General features: G+C 34.5%; 1 protein-coding gene across 1 annotated transcript in view; it reads right to left on the bottom strand.

The window, feature by feature from the left end:
- Positions 1 to 217: 217 nt before the first annotated feature.
- Positions 218 to 21,043, bottom strand: part of LOC105257044 (ABC transporter G family member 9) — a 125,708-nt gene continuing 104,882 nt past the window's right edge. The window contains exons 3-13 of the mRNA XM_011267390.3: positions 17,909 to 18,069; positions 16,562 to 16,731; positions 12,686 to 12,791; positions 10,190 to 10,290; positions 9,071 to 9,326; positions 8,259 to 8,423; positions 7,126 to 7,247; positions 5,033 to 5,240; positions 2,959 to 3,173; positions 1,429 to 1,637; positions 218 to 979 (exon numbers count right to left, since the gene is read on the bottom strand). Coding sequence (XP_011265692.1) covers positions 784 to 979; positions 1,429 to 1,637; positions 2,959 to 3,173; positions 5,033 to 5,240; positions 7,126 to 7,247; positions 8,259 to 8,423; positions 9,071 to 9,326; positions 10,190 to 10,290; positions 12,686 to 12,791; positions 16,562 to 16,731; positions 17,909 to 18,069 — 1,909 coding nt within the window. The 3' untranslated portion in view covers positions 218 to 783. The remainder of the gene's footprint in view (positions 980 to 1,428; positions 1,638 to 2,958; positions 3,174 to 5,032; positions 5,241 to 7,125; positions 7,248 to 8,258; positions 8,424 to 9,070; positions 9,327 to 10,189; positions 10,291 to 12,685; positions 12,792 to 16,561; positions 16,732 to 17,908; positions 18,070 to 21,043) is intronic.

Genomic DNA, 21,043 nt, shown 5'->3' with positions numbered 1-21,043 from the left:
AGCACAATTGTGGCGGTAATAAAAGTAAAAATAAGAAGTGATAGGTATCGCTTATGTTTAATACGGTTTAAGAATCTAATCCTATCGTTTGACGTATGTATACGCATAATACGTATACGTTAATGTGTGTGTATATATATATATATATATATATATATATATATATGTATATATATATATGTATATATATATATATGTATATGTATAAAGATTCATCGCCAACGTACAAATTTTCAGTCGGTTTCGCGGCGCGACACCGCGCCGAAATTTCTCTCTACTATTATACCCTTCTTGCCGCAAACAACGATCATCTCCCACATTCATTCACGCTATCTCACATTTGTGCGCACGCGCTGGCACGTCTCTCTGTCATATCACATACACACCCTTCTTATTGTGGTGTAGAGTCACATATATAATATAATTTATATGTATATATATATATAGTTCTGGCCAAATCTTTCGCAACCTCGCATTCTATGTCGCGTGATGTTCGATACGTGTCCATTAGGGAAAATAAAAATGCTCGTACATTCGCATCGCTCCCTCGCGTTTACGAGGCAGATAGAAAAACCTTTATAGACATTCGACAGATCGATGAGAGAATTCTGAAGAGGCGAGAGAGGATATCGAAATATACGGCCGTTATATTCCCGATAAAAGCAAGACACATGGCACACAACTATATACATATATGTATATATATTTCTATAATAATAAAACTGAAGATTCGCGAGAATAGCGTGGAGAATTTGCGTGCTACTTGCGTGGCTCCCGACACGCTCATTTTGGTACACGATAGTAACGCAGGACAAGATAGCCCAAGGTTCGGAAAACGATCAGAAAGGCCATCAGCACTGCCGTATTCGCCCAAAGTGGTAGACCGGAGCCTCTGACCCCGCCTTGACTTTCCAGAATCGCAGACACAGGTATCGTCGTACTGTTTCTGCACTCGGCGAATTTACTCGGCTGCGAGCATCTGTCATGCAAAAAATTATGCGTTATCAGTACGCCGTTGTTTGACACACATGAATCTTACATTTCACTTTTATGTACATTTTTGGCATATTATATATTTAATAATAGCAACACGATCTGTTAGAACAAAGCAATTTGGTCGACGCACAATTAAAATTTAATAATTCATACATTGTATGATTCTATTTTCATCGATTTTTCTTTTTAATTTTTTTGCGTTCGTCAAAATATTTTCAATATAATATTCTTGAGAAAAAAAACATAAAATTGTTTTCAGAAATTACACATATCGTACATAAATCATTGTGTTCTCAAATTTGTTCCACTCAATTATAAATTATATTTCATTGATATTTTCATCAAAAAGAGAATTTTTAAATTAATTTTACAGTCTGCGTTTGTCCAAAACTTTGACGATAATCGGATGGCAATAAACGAAAAATATCTTACGTGATCGGTTCGCCGACGCCGAACTCGAGAATCTGCATGTTCTGATAAGCGTAATGCACCATGCTGACGTATCTGGCCCATGCTAACCATGGTGGAACCGACGTCGCCAAATAACCGCCCAAAAGTTGCGTTGCCAGCGTGTAAAGCGCGGACGCGGTGATGCTCACCTGCAGGTCCAGGCAGCAAGCGCCCACGAAAAATCCAACGCTCTGCAAAGCAAACAGAAGTTGAAAAATTAAACACTTAAGTGTAACAAAATCGGCTTGCTACGAATATCAAATGGGAGAGTAGTAATTCATGTTAGCCAGATCGATAGCTTTCAGGAACAGTCAATATCTAGAGTGTTCCAACTTTAAATGTCAACTTTGGAAGCGTGTGGAAGATCAATAAATTAAGAAAATAAATCTTTTAGTGATTTGCTCTTGCAATTTTTAGTACGAGTTTCGAATTTCAGTAGTTTTTGAAAAAACTCTGTTTATATTATTCAATAGCATAAAGAATAATTATACATACGCTTATATGGTTATACGCTCATATAAGATTGTTACGAATTTCTTTAAATGAAATGTCTATTCCACCGTGAAGAGCAGATATTTTATATTTATGATTATGTATGTAGATTTCAGATTTTATAGAAATTTTTTATATCAATTTTTTTGCTAAATATTGCAACCGACAGATTTTCTAAGTTTGAATGTTTGACTTTAGATGTGAAAATAAAATTTGTTTTTGTTAAATATATATTAGTTAATATAAGCAGATTTCTCTTTCTATTTTTCTTTCTCTTTTTTTATAAAAATAAGAAAACAGAATTGGTTATAGACGCAATAATATACAGAACAAACTGTATATAGAATACTAATAAAAAAATTATGTATAAAAGTAATTTTATATATAAAACTTGAAAACAAACATGATTTAAAATAACAGATTTTTTTTTAATTAATTTAATAGCAATACTCTGCCTAATCATATTGAAACAACAGATTATAAATATTTCTGAGATTCAAAAATATATAGAAAATGCAAAAATTTATGTCATTCCAAGATAATTATACTCAAGAGGATTGGCCTACATCGAATTTTTCATTTCTATCGCCTCCAATATGACAATACCAATATTCGTGCGCATCGATTCGAATGATACTCTGATATTGGATATTGTGTGAATAGAATTTCGCAAACGTATATCGATTACTATCTCTCCAATATCCGTACAGTTTATTCTCAGGACGTAATACGATTTCTTCATCGTTCTGATTGAATACCATGTTGATTTTTTCAATTATCACTCACGTGAAAAAAAAAACGTGAAGATTAAAAAAAGTTCAAGAGATTCTTGATTTCGATATATTTAACTCTAAACTCTCCGAACAAAAAAAAAAAGAGAACAAAAGCGAGATCTTTTTATTATAAAATATAAATGGTACTTTTTTAGACGTTGCTCAGATGATGATCTCGAAGATACGATCACAAAGATCGATATTACATCCTGCGGATTAAGCATCAGCGAGGCGGACAAATACGTACCTGCGCGACCACGGTGTTGAGCAGTAAGAACGCGAGCAACGTGACGAAGACGGCCAGATTGTGGAAGCCCAACATCGGATAACTAATTATATGGTAGACTGCGGGCAGCGTTATCGTCAGCGGCAGCTCGCCGACCATCTTCGCTAGGTAATAGGCCGAGAGCCGATAGGATCCTGACAGGCGCTCCTTGTTGATCACCTCGCGCTCCGGGGGAACTGGAAAATCGTCATCGTCCCGTGCGCGTTATTTTCAGAATTATCCCCGCACGAGAGGGGCGGAGGGGAAGGCACCGTGAAGAGCCGCTTACGGCAGGCCGGAGGTGATGCTAAAATCGGTTTTACAGCTCGTCAGGAGCGCGCCGCGCGCTCTAACGCTTTCGCTTCCCGCGGGATAAGAGACTATAAAGCGATCGCAATCCGCGTGTTACGTGCTCCTTCTCGGAGCATTCATAAATTACGCGAGCCGTCGTGACAGATGATAACAAATGTGCGCGTGTTTTTCTCCCAATGTTTCATTTTGTGTTATTTTACAGATCGGCGTCTTCTTCTTCGCAATGAGAGCGATTGGTACTATTTCATGACTTGGAAGGGAATCTTATGAATGTTATTGTTACAAATTATATATCGTGAAAGCATCTAAATATGATAATTTTTTGAGGAAATTTATTTTTAATTGTTTTATTTATTTATTTTTATTCTTTATTATTTTTAATTTTGGATGCACATGAAAGGTATCTGTTGCACGATTGTACCTAGAGTGCAATCATGATACTAATATTTTAATTATGAAAAGTCTTATAAATAAAATAATTTTCTAATCAAATTTTTCAATAATTAATATTAAATTTAATGAATTTTACATAAGACTATAACTTCAAATTTTATATAACATTTTCATATTAATTTTGTAAAATTAATTTGCAATATTTTCATTATTTTCAATCAATTTTTCAATTCTTAATATGTTGAAAGTTTATAATTTGTTGAGAAAGAAAGGGGATGATATATAAAATTACAAATTAAAAGAAACGATCAAGTTATTGATAATAGCAAAATACTAAAAGCAAGATAATAAAATATATATCGTCTCTCTAATTAGATAAGAGATCTAATAGAGATCTAATAGATAGTTAGATAGTAGATAGTAGATAGTAGATTATAGTTTTAAAATTACGTTAACGAATCGTATAATTATTGTTACTCTTATTAATTCTTTCTCTTTCTCCCGTCAACTTTAACACTCGTTAATAACTTCTAGTTAATAACTTCTATCGATCAAGTCGGCTCAACATGCCTGCAGGGAGTTTGTCACGTTCTGACATGCTAGCTATTAGAGGCGCAAGTTTAAGGACCTTCATTATCGGATACGTAGCAGGTCATAGTATGTCCCACATGCTAACATTCTTTGATCCTTTGAAAATCTTTGCGATAAAAAGTAAACCTCATTGAATGGCTAATTGAACGTTACGTTGTGGTCCAATTAGCCTATCAGTTTCATCTACTTTTGCATGCTTGCGTGATGCTTTCACGAGCAAAGCTGGACGTTTATATATTTGCGTTTCCGCAAATATTATTAGCCTATCGCGTAAACTCTCAATGATATCAAGAATCATATGAGATAGATAAATTAAAATTTAAGAATATCAAAGTAGATTATCATTTCTTGTAGCTTTTTAATTTTTAATAGATATTTTGGGGCAACCAAGTCTCGAATTAATTCTCTTTGGAGTCAAATTTAATCAAAAATTTTTGAGAAAAAATATAAACTTTAGCTAGAAAAAAAGCTTTTAAATAATATATAATATGCGCTTCGAGTTGAATTCGCAAATAAAAAAAAATGTTTTAATATTGTTGATATGAAAAATATAACATAATTATAATTTTCATTAAGAGTTGGCCACTAAAATTTATTTAGCTGGTTTGCCACAAATTTAATTGCGTTTTATTCAAGTATCACATTAATGCAGATATTCAATCGAGATAATCAGTCTAGTTTCTCGCCACAATGGGCACTTGATCCTTTTTGAATCGGAATTTTAATTACGCAAATGAGAATTAAATTAAATTCAACTCACAGCTAGAGAGTGCTCCAAAATGTGCAAAAAGCATCCAGTATGTGGTGCTGAAGAACATCCACCCTTGAATATCGTGAAGGGCTGCTTCAGTTCTGGGAAGTCCCAGCCACAAAAGCCCGGCCAGTAATCCTAGGGCTACCGTTTGCAACCAATTCAAACGCGACAACATCCGCGGTCGTGCTTCTTGAAAATTTCTTTCCGATAATACCTGAAAACAGCACAATATTTCATTTGTGTAAATAGACGAAGATTCTTGCGAAGCGATTAATTTACTTGGAAATTGCACGGCAATTTTTTTACTTTAACAAGTATTTTATATTGAAGATTATGTTCTCTATTTATAATAACCACGTGGTAATTATATATTATAAGTATGCATTTATTGTATCACGTGTACAAAATTGAAACTTTGTAACTTGAAGGTTTTTCAGTCAAAAATTAGGAACATATCGTTTATTAGCATTTCTTTCTTAAAGCTCCAGCATGCAATTTGCTGGATTCTACACGATATTAAGGATCATGTTTCATTTATAATAAATATATGTAATTATGTATGTATATATGTAGTTATGAATACGTATTTATAATATTGCAATTATAAAACTTTGTAAACTGCTGTGTATAATATACAAAGTGTACAAGATTTGTTGATAAAAAGTTTAAAATTAAGTATAATAACCAGTGTAATGCAAAATTGAAACTTTATAATATGAAAATTTTACAGTTCAAGAGTTAGGAAGATCGCTATTATTATTGCATTTCTTTCTTGAAGCTCTAGCACGGAATTTTCTGGGTACTACACGATATTCGGGATGTTAATGAGCCATCAGGTGATACTTTTGGAACGCGCCTCGATTATATCAGCGTCCGTGAGAAAATGGAACGCAAAGTTTCACAATGCCGGCTGCGAAGGTCTCTTCGAACAATAATTATGATACATGTGGGGTGTTTCGGGCATCACGAAAGACTATTTTTCGGATCAGCTTACTCGTGCTAAAATATTCGCTAATTAACGAACAAAGGGAAATTTATATTCCTATGAGATAAATATCGCTGACAGAGTGTATTAAGCCTTGAACGGACTCTCGAAATGATGGATCGCTACTGTAAGCCACGAAGAACGAGCGCGGTTCCGCTCGCAAGTAAAAGTGATGCAAGTGACGACGCGCGCGTATTCGATTACGAACGGACATACCGGTCGCGGTAATTATCCGGATATGGTGAATCGTGCAAACGCGACCTAATTCTCCTCTCCGCACACTCGGCCGGTCTTCTTTCTCGCGACATCATGCACACGTTTTTTCTTTCCTTTTTCTCATCTCCCTCTCGGCAACGTCGCGATCCACCTACACCGCGAGAGAGAATAAGTAATCCGATATTAGTCTGGTTGCATTCATTAATCGATGACGCCTTCGACGAATAACGCATAATATATTGATTCGATTCTTTGTGTTTCACAGTACATAATATGATTTTATAATGTCTGCCTGAATGAGTCTACGTGTTTTTTTCTGTATCAAAAGAAATCACTTTAGAAAATATCATAATTCTATAACAATGTTATTTGAAATGTCCAAACTTATTGTTTTACAGATATATAATAAGGACCAAAATAAAAAATGAAGTGTTTCAACTACACAAATATTGATTTAAGAAATAAATAATAGAAGATCAAAATAGGTTTGCATTATTAAGATAATTATAATTTTATTAAAAAATATCGATATAATTTGTTCTACTTGTTTTTTTTCTTACAACGTAGATAAAAAAATAAGGTAATTAATCTGAGATAAATTGATATTAATTACATAGATATGATACATTTTTAATTTTGCAAGTCCAAAATAAAATTAACAAAAATAATTGATTTCATTTTTCTTTCTGTAAATAAGATGGCTTTTTGACTATTTATATTAACATTAATATTTCTTTTTATATTGACATGTGTATCATTATGCACTTATTACTTTTTGTCCTTTCCCTACAGAATAATATATCAATCGCTATAATCGGGCAGGGTTAAAGAACGCTTAAGCGAGTAGAATGGCATTGTATCCGGTAATTGCTGAAAAACATTCTCAAAGCGTACTCACTTTGAACTGCGACCAGAAGCTGGTGGGCCATTGCCAGGAATAGTCGTCATCAGCAGAACTCGCGCTGCTGCTGGCGTGGCTTTGTGTATCCAACCATAGCGTACGGCCTTCGTCTTCCTTCACTGTAAAGCATCGGAGAAATGGGTGTTTAGGATAGCTTTGTGAGAATTGCATCGTTGAATCAATAAATACACGAGTAGGTAGAAATGAAAGGAGAAAAAATTTCTGTGTGACAATTATTTCACTAATATTTCTCTAAAGTGCATATTATTTCTTTCGTTTATTTTATTGCAATATATGTTTTTAAATATTTAACTAACGGATTTAATTCGTTTACATAATTCATTAATAAAATGTTTGAATATTGTGCATAAATATTATTATAATGAATTATTTATTTTTGTCGTTCTTTTAGATTTTAAATGATCTCTTTTATTATATCATGTCTGATTTTAAGGAGGACAACATATAACATTATTATTTAAGAAACCTAAAAAAACCGGAAACAAGCGCTCAAATAAATGTCAGTTATATATAAAGTATAAAAAATTTTGATCTTGTAATTTTTTAATGAGATCGAAAGATTGGAAGATTAAAGAGAAATTACATACATTGTCCTAAATATTCTGTTTATTTTTAGCAGTTTTGACGACTATTTATGTTTAATGTTAAATATAATTATAAAAATATTTCACTTAATTTAATTTATTAAATGTTATTTTCGTTTAAAAATTGATCTCGATGTCCCTGAAATAATCATATTTTTCTTTTTCTTCGTTCATTATTTTATTAATATATATCTCATGAAAAGAGAAAATGCGAAATAATTTTAAATTATCAATGTGTATTTATTCCATCTCAAGAATGAAAAAAAAAAAACAATAATTCTCAAGGAGTTGTCTGTTGCAGCGTAGTGAGTTAAAGACTAAAGACATCAGCTTAAAACTGTTTGTCTTGACAATTTATAATGCGGGCATATATTCAGCGTTCGCGAGATATTCGATCGTTGCAAGTACGCGTTTTTAAGTGGGTACATTGGAACCGCAACGGTATCCGCCTGCGGTCGGAGGAAGGTCTAGGTGTGCATACATATAAATACGTATATCGTGGGGCGGCTGCATACTATATAATACCGTTGTGGCTGATGTGCTCGTATTGGATGAGATGGTCGCAGAGCGGATGTTGGCTGGGATTATACTCCGGACGAAGTTCCGGTGGGCAGTCAGGTCCCTGTCTTGCAGTTCTCGCCGCGGCAACGATGCGCTCTCGAACTTCCTCCGGCCCCTTTATTTGTTCCACTAAAACAAGTGTTTCGTACAATGTTTCGCTGTGAGATGTAGGTGATCTCGCGAATTTTCACGGGAACAGCCATCTGTTCCAGTCCCTGCAGTACTATATGTATTCCGTCAATACGAAATAATTATTTCAAAAGATCAATGTATAATTGTAATCTCTCTTTCCCTCATATATTCGTTCATAAGCATAATTCGGAAATCATTTATTTAAAAAACGAAATGTGATGTTTATATTTTGGAACATTGTAAACATATGATTTCATGTTATTTATATGTCTTAATAAATTTTTCGTAATATCGAAAAATATTATATTTAACTTGCATCCTATTTATATAAATATTAATATACAAATATTAATAAATATGTATAAACATTAATATGAAATAAATCTTAAAAATATTAATATAAATATTAAATACATATATAAAATCATACGATTATCAGAAATCTTATTATCCTAGACAGTATCTATATTCCTCTTAGACATACATATTTTTCATCAGTGATATGCATAAGGAATTTATATTTAAAGGTCATAAGTTGAAATTGAGAGAAAAATGAAAATGCAAGACAATCACATTTATCAAATATCATAACATTCATGAATAAAATTTCAAAGTCAGATTTGATATTAGTGAAATGTACTTACGAATAAAGTCTGCGGGGTTATAATTTGGCAGCAACGTAAGCCCTATCGTAAGGAAGAATCTGCCGACATTCGTCGTCGAACCGTAGTATGCTATCTGACCGCGACTCAGTAGGAGAAGCTTACTGAAACTATGGAACATCCTGGAACTAGGTTGGTGTACCGTCACCACGATGCTCTTACCCTCCTGCTCGGCATACTTCTTTAACCGCGAGATCAATGCCTGGGCCGAGTGCGAGTCGAGTCCGCTCGTGGGTTCCTGAAATGCAATGAGAGATTTTATAAATTAGGGAACATAATATTGAAATGTAATATTGAAATGTTTTTTATAATTTTTCCTTTTGAGTAAACTTTCATGAGAAATTAATTCACGTTATTTATATCTTTCATGAGAAATTAATTCACGTTACTTATATCTCTTTCTTCTATTATTTAATATATTATTTTATATTTAATTTACGCAATGTCAAAAATATATCTTAAGTAATTTTTCTATATATACTCTTTTGTTTCGAACATATATTAAACTCTTTACTTGTGTTCACACTTTTCTTCTTTTTAAATCATTAAATTTATACATTTTCGTTCTACGGATTTTTAGCTCTCTGCGCATTCACGTTTCTACATATTTTTCGTTTGATAATTTACGTTCTTATCGTGAGTGGAGAATCTTGAATTTGGAAATCTTTGGTTGAATATTTTGATTCTTTTTCGATGTAAATCATGAGATTTATAGATCTATAATTTCACAAGTACATATTTCATTCTAAGAATCGTCTATCTTACAGTTTCTCCACGTGGAATTTTAAATAGATTATCAGAAGGGATTGAACAAATTTTACAAGTTAGATTCTTTTCTAGTGTTAAAGTTAGATTTGTGATCTTAAGACTGTCGTATAAATCAAAATTCGACACAAGATAAAAAATATGTATAAAGATAGATTTTCATAATAAATATATAAAAAAAATAATTGTATATATTACGCAAACGTATTACATTAATTTTTCTAAAATTAATTATTTATTTTAATTTAGTAATAAATATATTATTAAATTTTAATTATGAATGTAAGTTTAAAATACATGCACCTTACGAAGAAAAATATACGTAAAAAAACTTACATCAAGTAGCATTAATGATGGATTTGTGAGTAATTCACAGGCTATACTCGTCCTCTTCTTTTCACCACCAGAAAGTCCTCGCTTTGTGTAATCTCCAATAACTATACAAAAGAGATATCATATTAATCTGTATATATACATTAGCGAAAAAAATTATAATCAAATATTACGAGAAAAAATTCTTATATAAAATAACGTTCATAATATCTATTAAAGATACATAGGCATAATCGCGTTTTAAATATTTCCGTGTGAAATTAATGTATCATTTCCTAATTTGTAATGCAATTATACTATCATGTCAACAATTATACTATCATGTCACAATATCTGCATAGCCATGTAACTAATAATTCGGAAATAATATTATATGTATACCGGTATAAAAAATAGGAATTTATCACGCGAGAGATATTAAAAATGTAAGCACAATTATCCAAGCAGAAAACAAGGGCATTTAAATAATTTATAGCATATATGTATCCCATAAATTCTTTAAATACCTTTAAATACCCTTTCTTTCAGGATACATATGTAGCATATATCGAACAAAACCGCCAAAGTCGTATTTACGATTCTACATTCGCGAATAACAGAATTACGAGCATCGGGGGTTTCGGTGAAAAATCCACGATAAAAATAATGGTTCCCCGTCGAATCGGCAGCGTTGGCGTTCGATATTCCAGTGTCAATATTCGAATTTGCCAACACCAGCTGGAACTAATGAGACGCGGGCGCGTGATCTCCGACGCGTGGTAAATTATTAACTTCATCGTCGGCGTCGGTTGCTCACGCCTTCGGGTTACAGAAAGAGAAACGTACGTATAATTGCGCGTGTACATGTCTGTATGTATGCGTATGTACAATATTTTACGTCACGCGGCCGAGGCGTTCGCGAAGCTCGGGGGTTAACGATCGAGGAAACAGTTTATCAACGGCCAACAATGAGTCCGGCACTTCGTAGAGAGATACGCGTCCGTACTTTCCCTCGTTTGTATTCCGGAAAATGTCACCGCGCTTCCGCTACATTCAGCTTCGACGTAGCTGAGCGAAGCGATACAGGATAGCCTCGAAATCCACGTCTGGAACATTATGCGGGTAGGATTTCTCGCGATTTATTCGCACGATCGATTTTTATTTCAACATGAATAATAAGATGCTAACAAGTTCAATAATTAATTCGTATAAAAAAAGATATTTATAAAAAGTAAAATTTAGAGAGTTACCCTGACTCTCGAAAGGTGAATTTTATTTTTGTCGATTAAAAGTTTAATTTATGGATTAAATATTTAAAAAAATAATATCGAATTAAATTTCTTCGTTAACGAAACATGGATTATTATTTTGAAAATCTCACAATATAAAGCTTGCATGTATATTGCACCTTGCCCGTGTGTTGTTTAGCGCATACGTGATTATTCGTGCGATAATTTGATATACTCGATCGTGAAAAATGTTAATTAAAATGCTAAACTAGACAAGTAATTATGATCATGATAAAAACTGCTTGCAACAACGGAGATTAACGTAATTAATTTCTATTATTTGCATATTTCTATATCAAACCAAATAAAGAATTATCGATACACGGAAAAAAAGTGTTGAACATATATTTAATTTTAATATGGAAATCTTGAAATGAGATTATATTGCGTTAATTAAAGAAAAATATAATTGCTTGAATAATTGCTTACTTGAATGAAGCCATTTTATACAGTTCAATCGAGAAAAATATATTCTTATGATTTAAAATTTAATTTTCTTGAATAGAAGAGAAATAATTTTCTTAAAGTAGAATTAAATAATTATATATTCTTGAGATGACAATTATAATATTAAAATAAGACTATAATATTATTAAAATTTAAAATTATTAAATTCTTCTAAGAAGATTATAAATTGTTGTATATACGAAACAATGAACGCGTTAATTTAAGTATATAAGTTTTAATTTGACACTTATTTTTTTCTGTGTATTTATAGTTATTTGCAGTTTCCCGGAAACAATGAAATTCTAATAATAGTCATTGATTAAGATGGTTTTCCTGATAGATAAGCTTGATGAGATTAATCTCGAATTATAAACGCATTTAATTTATCTAAACAATCAAAAGATTGAGTGAAAGACAATGATATGAAAGCGATGACTTCGCTTCTCATGTATTCTTTCTTAACGAACATAAACCCGCGAAAATCGGGGTTAAATCGATTTCCATCGTACATCGCAGAAAGACGCGAAGCTTTCCAGTTGGAGCGAGCCGTTTAGATCCTAGGAATAACGAATAGCTTCTAACATTTGCAAAAGACCGCGATTGTTTACAGCGCGTACGCACGCGTGCAAAACGCGCCTTTACGACTCCGGCCGGGAATTATACGATCGGGTGAAATCTTCGGATCGCGAGTCCGAATCGCGCCACCCGTCGTGCGTCTAAAAACACCCGCGCACATCTCGGACATCGATCTCCCGGCTTTACGGGGGCGCCGTCGCGTACTCACTGGTGTCTTGGCAGGCCGCGAGGTCGAGGACCTCGATGATATGGTCCACGCACTGCATCTTCTGCGAGTGTGAAAGCGTGTCCGGGAGCCTCAGCCTCGCCTGGTACTGCAAAATTGCGAATTGCGCGTGAGAGACGCAGGGCGAGCACGAGGGCCAAACTTCGCGACGTACACGCGAGGAGCGCGTACCTACTCGTGATCGTCTCGTACACCTCGCGTGCGCGCGGCTTAAAAATCGCGAGCGCACGCACGCACGCACGCACGCGGCCCGCTTTACGCGCTCTGACGGGCCGCGTGCGCGCGTTAAACGGCAACGTAAACAAAACTGCACCGCGAGACGCGTACGTGTGTGTGTCTGTGTGGATGCATTTCCGTTTCGTAATATATCCAGGCCACTTTGTACTATTATTACCCGGCTCTACATGGGGGTTGCAGGGGGAAGGAGGGGAAAGGGGGAGGTGGGGAGCGCGCGCCCGTCATAATCTGATCGTTAAGTCAATTACGATGACGCATCAATTACGAAACCGCTGGCTGTTTTTACCTCGGAAGGACGTCTGGTGATTCGTTAATTCCAGAATACTAGTCGATGAGCGCTAAGTGCTTAAGGTGGATAAGTATTATCGCAGGTACTGTGATAATTATCTCAAGGTAATTTAAGGCCCTTTGAAGCTCATGAAATTTTTCTACTCTAGCGTCGAAGAGAAGATGCGAAATCTTACGAAGAAATGATCCATTTAGATAATTTGTGACCTTTCTCAAAATTTGCTGTCTTCTTCACAATTAAGTAATAAATCAAGTTACCAGAAAATATATTGGTAATATGATATAGTTTCTATTTTTTCATACAACAAATTACGTTCTTCCTTTTCAAATAACAATCTATCTTCATTAATCTTACTGTAAATTTTTCATGTCTTAACGTATATTTCTTCGATAAATCAATTGTATTATTCAATTTGATTTATTTTTAATCCGAAATCACTTGATAATAAAATATTGTCTCTATTGATTATTTTTCAGAGCACTAACCCCGTGATTAAATTTGTCTAAAATTTATATAAACATGAGATATAAGTAATATTAATATAAAATTATATTAATATAAGTAAATTAATGGTGTATAAATTTACATGTATAAAATGTAATTTTGGCAAACTCTTAAGAAGTGTCACAGACAATTAATTACAAAAATTATTAAAGTTGTATAAAAGTACGAAAAAATTGGAGAGAAAAAAAACCTTCCTCGCTAAGCTAACGTCAATTCTAAATCCGTTGAAAAATGTGTCATCGGAATTTGGTACGATGATGTTGTGGATCAACGGCATGTACGGATATAGAGACCCGGCGACGACGACATGCCGTTTCTCAACGTTCATTCTCCTCGTGCCGTTACACAAGCGGGCCCGTTATGCGGAGAGAGAAAGTGCGGCCGATGATATTATACTCTCTGAGAACACCAGTTATGTCTAAATAAAGATAACGCTACAATACACCCGGCTATAGAACTGGACCGCGAGACCTCTTCCGGTCTCCTCCGGTTTATCTATTTTTAGAATCTTTAACAATCAATCTTTACAGATATAAATAAACAGCACGATTTTATCTTTTTTTTAACTGAATTTCAATCAACTTCTTTAACTTATCTAATAATTAATATTTATAATTTATATGTCGCACGTATCGGATTAAATTGAATATTAAATAAAATATCATAAATTATGATGAAGTGTTTGAATAGAGAACCTCGCAACTTTAGCAGGAACAGGGCAATCTGTCTCTCGATTATTTCGGGTTAAAGGTTGAGCGTAAAATCAGATTGATGTTCAAGACTCCAGATCCTCCGTCAAGTACAGAACGTGTTGCTCGCGACTAGATAATAGAAGCGAAACCGGCGCGCGGAAAGAGAGAGGAAGCGGTCGGGAAAGAAGTCCTCCTGGGAGAGGAGAGGCTGCGGGAGAGAAAGTGTCATCCCGTTGAAAGAAGCGGGCCGCGCGAGCACCGCATCGAGAGACGTGCCGTTCCACACGCGTGCGGTATGCGTGCGTGCGTGCGTGAGAGGCGGCGCCAAATGTTTCTGAAACCGTAAGACGCACGTCGCGAGCTTGGCGGTTCACTGACCGAGTTATGACGTCATCGCGAGATACGGTCCTTGCTCTCCCGGCACCGCTGGCCCGTGTCCCCCTGATGTCCCGCTAACGGGTCGCGACTAGACGAACGACGACACGACGACAGTTCGTTGCGAGAGCAAGCCCCTTGTCGCCGCGTTCCGCGTGTGACACGCGCGTGCCGCGTAGGTAGATAGAGTACAGATAGGTGGGTACGTGAGTGGGCGCCGCACGTGACACGCTCCTCTCTCGTTCTCTCTCTTTGTACCTATCGTATGCGACTTTAATGAGCCGAGAGATAGGAGTTTTGTCTCTTTTAATCATCGATCAATGGGTCCATTTAACTTAATGTTGGCTCTTGATTAAGTGGCTGCGCGATGGCGATGAAAAAATAAATCTCGCATTTCGTTAAATTTTGTGTTATTCATTAATCTTTCTTTTCTTCATGTTTTTTTTTTATTTTTGTGTATTAGAGAAATTAAATATAAAATATTAAAAATTAAAACATTTTAAACTTTGCAGAATAATATATTCTTAGAGATATCTTTACAAGCGTGTCAGTATAGAACAAATACATTTATCTATTCATCTTTTATTTTAATATTAATTATCCTTTTGAATCTACTTGTAACATAATTAATTGTATAATGATTATTGTGATTATCTCAAAAATCACCAATTATTTTATTGTACACAATCTCTAATTATATCGTCAGAATTATTGAGAAATAATCATATTATATACTTTTTCGTCATATTTTCAATTTTGCTATATTTCTATATTTCTATTATATTTTCTATATATTTCTATTATTTTATTATATATTTTCAATTCATACGCGGTTAAAAATAGAAAAAGAGTTTCAAACGCCACGAAAAATATAAACTAAAAAATATCAAATATATATTTTTCCTCACAAGCAGAAAAAGTCATGTGCCAGCTTGTTACGCGATTCCTTTCTTCTCGATGTACCCGCGCTCGCGCGTATTACACATCATACACGCACACGTACACGCACGCGCGCATCTACCGACACATTTATTCAATTAGTGACTAAACGACAAAGCACATATTTGTCCGCGTCCATTTTCCACGAGGCCTCTTAAATCCCCCAAGTGCAACGGCGACGGAGCGCGTTGGCTTCTAGCCCGCATTTGCATTCTCCGCGATCTTTGCGCGCAGGGTGTCCTCCTAATTCCCGCCTACCGTGCACGCGTGGGTCGTGATGAATATCGAGTGAAAGGCGCGCGACTGTCTTGGCACACGCCTGGTGCCTGTATTTTCGAGGAAAATGAGGAAATCTATGATCGTTGTGCCTCTTATTCCATAGATCGTTTTGTCTCTTATTTCGTGATACGAGTATAGGAAATGCATCCACAGCGATTGTCCCGTCTCAAATGATGCAGTTTTGCGCATACTTGCATTAATTTTTATATCGTACGTCTGTTCTAAATTTTTGGATGTATACAAATAAATTATCTGGCACAAATTAAAAATTCAACTTAAAGGTCTTTGAATTTACAATAGATTACATTAAATTTATATATTAAATTATATATTAAATCTATTATCTACATATCATTATCTATATTATATTATATTATATTATTATATTATCTATATATTAAATTCTATATCAAATTATTTATATCTATTAAGATTAAATCTATAAAGAAGCGAAATCAAAATTTGATCCTTAAAGGTTTGAAATAACCGTGTATCGAATGTGTTAAGTTTGCTCATCATAATATCAATTTATCTTATCGTTACCTCGAGTGTCTGTCGTAAGGTGAGATCGGGAAAAAAAACGTCCTGCTGTTGCACATAACAGATTCTTCTGCGCCATCGTTTGGTGAGCCTCTCGCGATTCAACCAAATCTCACCGCCGTCCAAGCCAACACGGCCGGACAAACAGTTCAGCAGTGTTGTTTTACCACAGCCTGCGTAACAAATATGCCAGACAAAAATTTAGCGCCTTCGTATAAGCATCGTTATGTTTCAGCGAATATATCTTTCACGCGTCGCGTCATGTTAAACATTATTTGTACATGAGTTACAAGAAATTATTATGTAAAGTCGTATAACTTAGACAAAATATTCTTGATTAATGTGGATGTGAGTTACGATACACATATTTTATATCTCTACGATACATATATTTTATATCCCAATGAAAGAGAGATTTTTTTGCCTAGTTTTTGTGTCATATTTTTAAATTTCTAGCAGCTCTACATTGTTCGAATTTTCACGCTCGAAATCATAAATTTTCAGGTACCGACATAGTCTCAGTTTTATCCTTCGCGTTAGAAAAGTAACGCCGAAATTTAATTAACGAAATGTATCATTAAGATTGAGAAATTTCTTATAAACGCACGTGTGACGCATACGCACGATGCATCGAAAACGATCGCGAACAGACTTTCTCACCGTGTAACGATAAATATTCCAGTCGGATGAAATTGCCGGCTGGTACATATTTCACTGCTGTGCGCATAAAAGCGGTTAAAGATAGAAATGCAGATTTAATTCCATGCGACGTCCACGCAACATCGCGCGATTAAAATTCGCGAGAAACAACGTGAAGTATAGAAAAATATTCGTAATTATATTATATACCCTTGCAAGGATAAGGCGAGATAAAAAAGATAGAATCGCTGCAGGAATATATTAGTATAAATTATAAATTCGAAACTACATATTGCATCCATTGCACAATTAACATTCTAATAGACACGAAATATATGTATGCAAATTTATACACGAAAATTTAGCTTTGGATATATGCGTTAAATTTATACAACACTCATGCTGTTGTTAATTAATTTTAACGCATCGGCTTTTATACCCAAACAAATATAACGTACAATTTATTACGTATTTGTTCATCCCATTTGTTTGCCCAATGAACTATTCATATTTTAAAAAATGTATTTAAACGCACATTTATAATATTCTAAATATTTAAATAGATAATTAAATAGATATTTAAAATATATAATCCAACAAAGTGAGAAAAAATTATATGATTATTAAATATAGGTGGTAACACGGTTGAGATGTTATGCGTGTCACGAGATTTAATATGCGAAATCAGCTGGTACAAGAGATGGTCCGTACCTGAAGGGCCCATGACGGCCAGTAATTCTCCCGGCTTGACGACTCCCGAAACATCTCGAAGGAGCGCTCGTTTCTCCTTGACCACCTGTAATCCTCGGAAGATTAGCTGCACCGGACGAGAATCCAGCGGGCACACCAATTGCAGCGCTGAGCTTTCCACTCTGCAAACATTAAAATGTCGCATGTTCAGAAGAGAGAGTTTCTCCGTGTTAATCTTTCTACCTTATATTTTCCAATATAAAATACGCATAAAAAATAAAATAATTTATACATCTATATGAATAATAAAGAAATTCCTTTTTAAATAATCGCAGCTTTAATGTAATATAAAACGAAGATTCGAACCGGAATTAGGTTTCTTCGAACGTCCTCTTTTCATGTAATTTTTTATTCGACTGTAATAAAATTTCGAAATTTATACGTATTCGCTATTGGCCGTTTTCTTCTCTTGCTTTTCGCGTGGTTGCAGCAAACCATTAGCACAGACTCTGCAAGCGAAACTACGGAGTTATCGTCGGCGCTAAATGTGTTAATTATATTCTCCAGATCTATATAGCTCTACCATACGACGTTCGTAAAAAAAAAAAAAGTGTGTTGAACGTCGCGACGTTTTTATCGGAGATACGGCGCTAACGAGATTAACCCTAATTTAACGTTCCGCGAAGCATTCACGAATATCCCATAAAAGTTCACTTTAGCGCATTTAGGTAGACGAATTTCGGTCGTCTGTATAGTTTACTCACAATCGGTCGTGGGATCCGTGTGGAGTCGTTAAAGCAAAGTGACGTGGCTCCTAGGCAGGCGTTCACTCGAGCCACACGAGAGCACGAGCTCGCGAACAGCGAGCTTCATAATAACAATGACGTCTCATGGGAGTTATTCCGCGACGCCAATTAAGCCTGGCGAGAAATGGCATTTTGCAGTGTCGAAGAGACTCGTACGACGTCGCTGGAGAATCTTTCTCTTTTGTCTCACCTGTCTTTTATTCCCCAAGAATCACGATTCAAAATTCCGCTCGCGTTACCTTCTTAGCATGACATTAATTATACATGTCCATATTTGATGATCCTTGATTTATATCATTGATAATATGACGACATATATTACTCTTCTAAGATTTCTTAGGTCTTTTCTTAAACACGACGTTGGAAAACTATAACTTTTGATATATCTATTATGACTGACATTTGGAATTTGCAATAAAGTTGCAAATAGAAACTTTATAAAACATAGATGTAACTTCCGAAAAAAGATACGTTTCGAAACGGTTAAAAAAAATCGATAAAATTGTTTTCGCGATCAAGACACTTAGAAAGAATAATAAAATTTTATAAACAAATTTGTTCGATTTGTTTCAATTTGGAAGAAAATTTTTATTATCAAAAGTTTAATCTTAAAATAGAAAATATTTATTTTAGTGATTTTACACAATTAATTCTTCCCGATTAAGAATTTCAATGCGGATTCACCAATCTTGTTAAAGATAAGAAGAATCTAAATAAGATATCTATGAAAATGATATCTATAATCTCATCTCACAGAATTTATATATAGGTCAATAATATCTAATATATAGTCAATATAAGTCTCTAATAAGTATATATAAGTATATATATAATATATATATATAGTCTCTAATAAGTCAATATTAGCATCGATAAATTTTTATAATATGAAATAGTAATCGTAACAATCATAATATTTACAAAAATAATTTAATAACGTTTGCAGTAAAATCTCCTGCGAAATAAAGACTGTTTATCACATTTTAATTAAAAATATAGCCGTTTTAACAAAAAATATAGAAACAAACAGAGCACAATATAAAAGTTATAACGTAAGGTGGCAAACAGGATCATGATACTTTATTGTTTTTTATAAAATACGGACATGTAAAATATCAGGCGCTTTTACGAAATTGCGTCATCTCTCCATCTGTTCTTCATGACTAAAATGTTTTATATAGTGCTCAGGGTTTTTTTTTATCATTAGAGAGATAATGGTAACGAACTCGTAACGATAAAACACTTGCGTAAAGCATGCACTCATTCGGTCGTGGCGATACAAGAGTCACGCGTGACAAGCGTCCATCGCAAAAAAATCGACAGCGTAGCGGGACGTCATCCGTGACCACATGATGACGGCGCGTCGGCGAAATCGGGAAGAAACTAAGCCAAGAACGCGCTCGAATCGCGGCGCGCGCGAAAAAAAAAAGACGAGGGTCGTTGGACAACGGATTCAGATAATAAATTCCCGACATGGTGGTGTCACGTCACCTCGGGTTCGTTGAACCTGCCGTTCGTTGCATGACGGTATCCAGGGGGAGGAAAGAGCAGCAGAAAGGGAAACGAGAAGAAAAAGAACGAGAGATAGAGAAAACGAGACGTTCGCGATTCGTTTCGAGACGAAAGACCCCCGAAGCTAAATACTCGGTCATAAAAATGATATTGTAATATGTAGATTGCAAAAATGAAAATTTTTAATGTAATGAAGATCTCGGGAAAGAGTGATATTTTCTCAACAAGTTCTTTTTTCATTAAAAAAAGTTTCCATATGTGCGAGAGCCATTATGAAGATTTCATTTATCTCATACAAGATATAAGATTAAAGAGCGTTTTATTATGACAGTATTATTATTGTTGAAGAATAATTTTTATCTTCTCTCGAAGAATCTTTATTTTCATAATTATTCCAGTCTTTCTAACTTTTTTTATAATAAATTTGCAATTATAATTAAAAAAATAATATGCGAGCATCGTTATAATTTATATACAATATTAAAATTATTTAATTTGAGATGCTATGTACAATTTGGAGCTTCTTTCTTTTTAACAGAAGATCGATCTTTTTATCTTTATCATGGTGCTCTCTAATATGTAAACCGTGTACAATAATTTATGCATTTTTTATAATATTTTTCACATGGGAGGATTTTACGATAATAATAATAGCATCTAAACGAGTGCATCGTCGCTCCTCATTTTTCAGCCTGCAGCAGTATGACAGCGTTTAACATTCACTATAGAAAGACAGGCATGAAGAAAAGTGATGAAAGCGCGGGAGAAGCGAAAAAGGGAATAAAAAGAAACATGGAGAAGGATGGAGCTCTCGACGAAGTTAAGGTAAAATGAAGGC

Source organism: Camponotus floridanus, unplaced genomic scaffold (genome assembly GCF_003227725.1).
Source record: "Camponotus floridanus strain SB8 unplaced genomic scaffold, Cflo_v7.5 scaffold26, whole genome shotgun sequence".
In the NCBI taxonomy this organism is placed as follows: Eukaryota; Metazoa; Arthropoda; class Insecta; order Hymenoptera; family Formicidae; genus Camponotus; species Camponotus floridanus.
The sequence above is the reverse complement of the archived record's forward strand: the minus strand, read 5'-3'. Positions and strand labels throughout refer to the sequence as shown.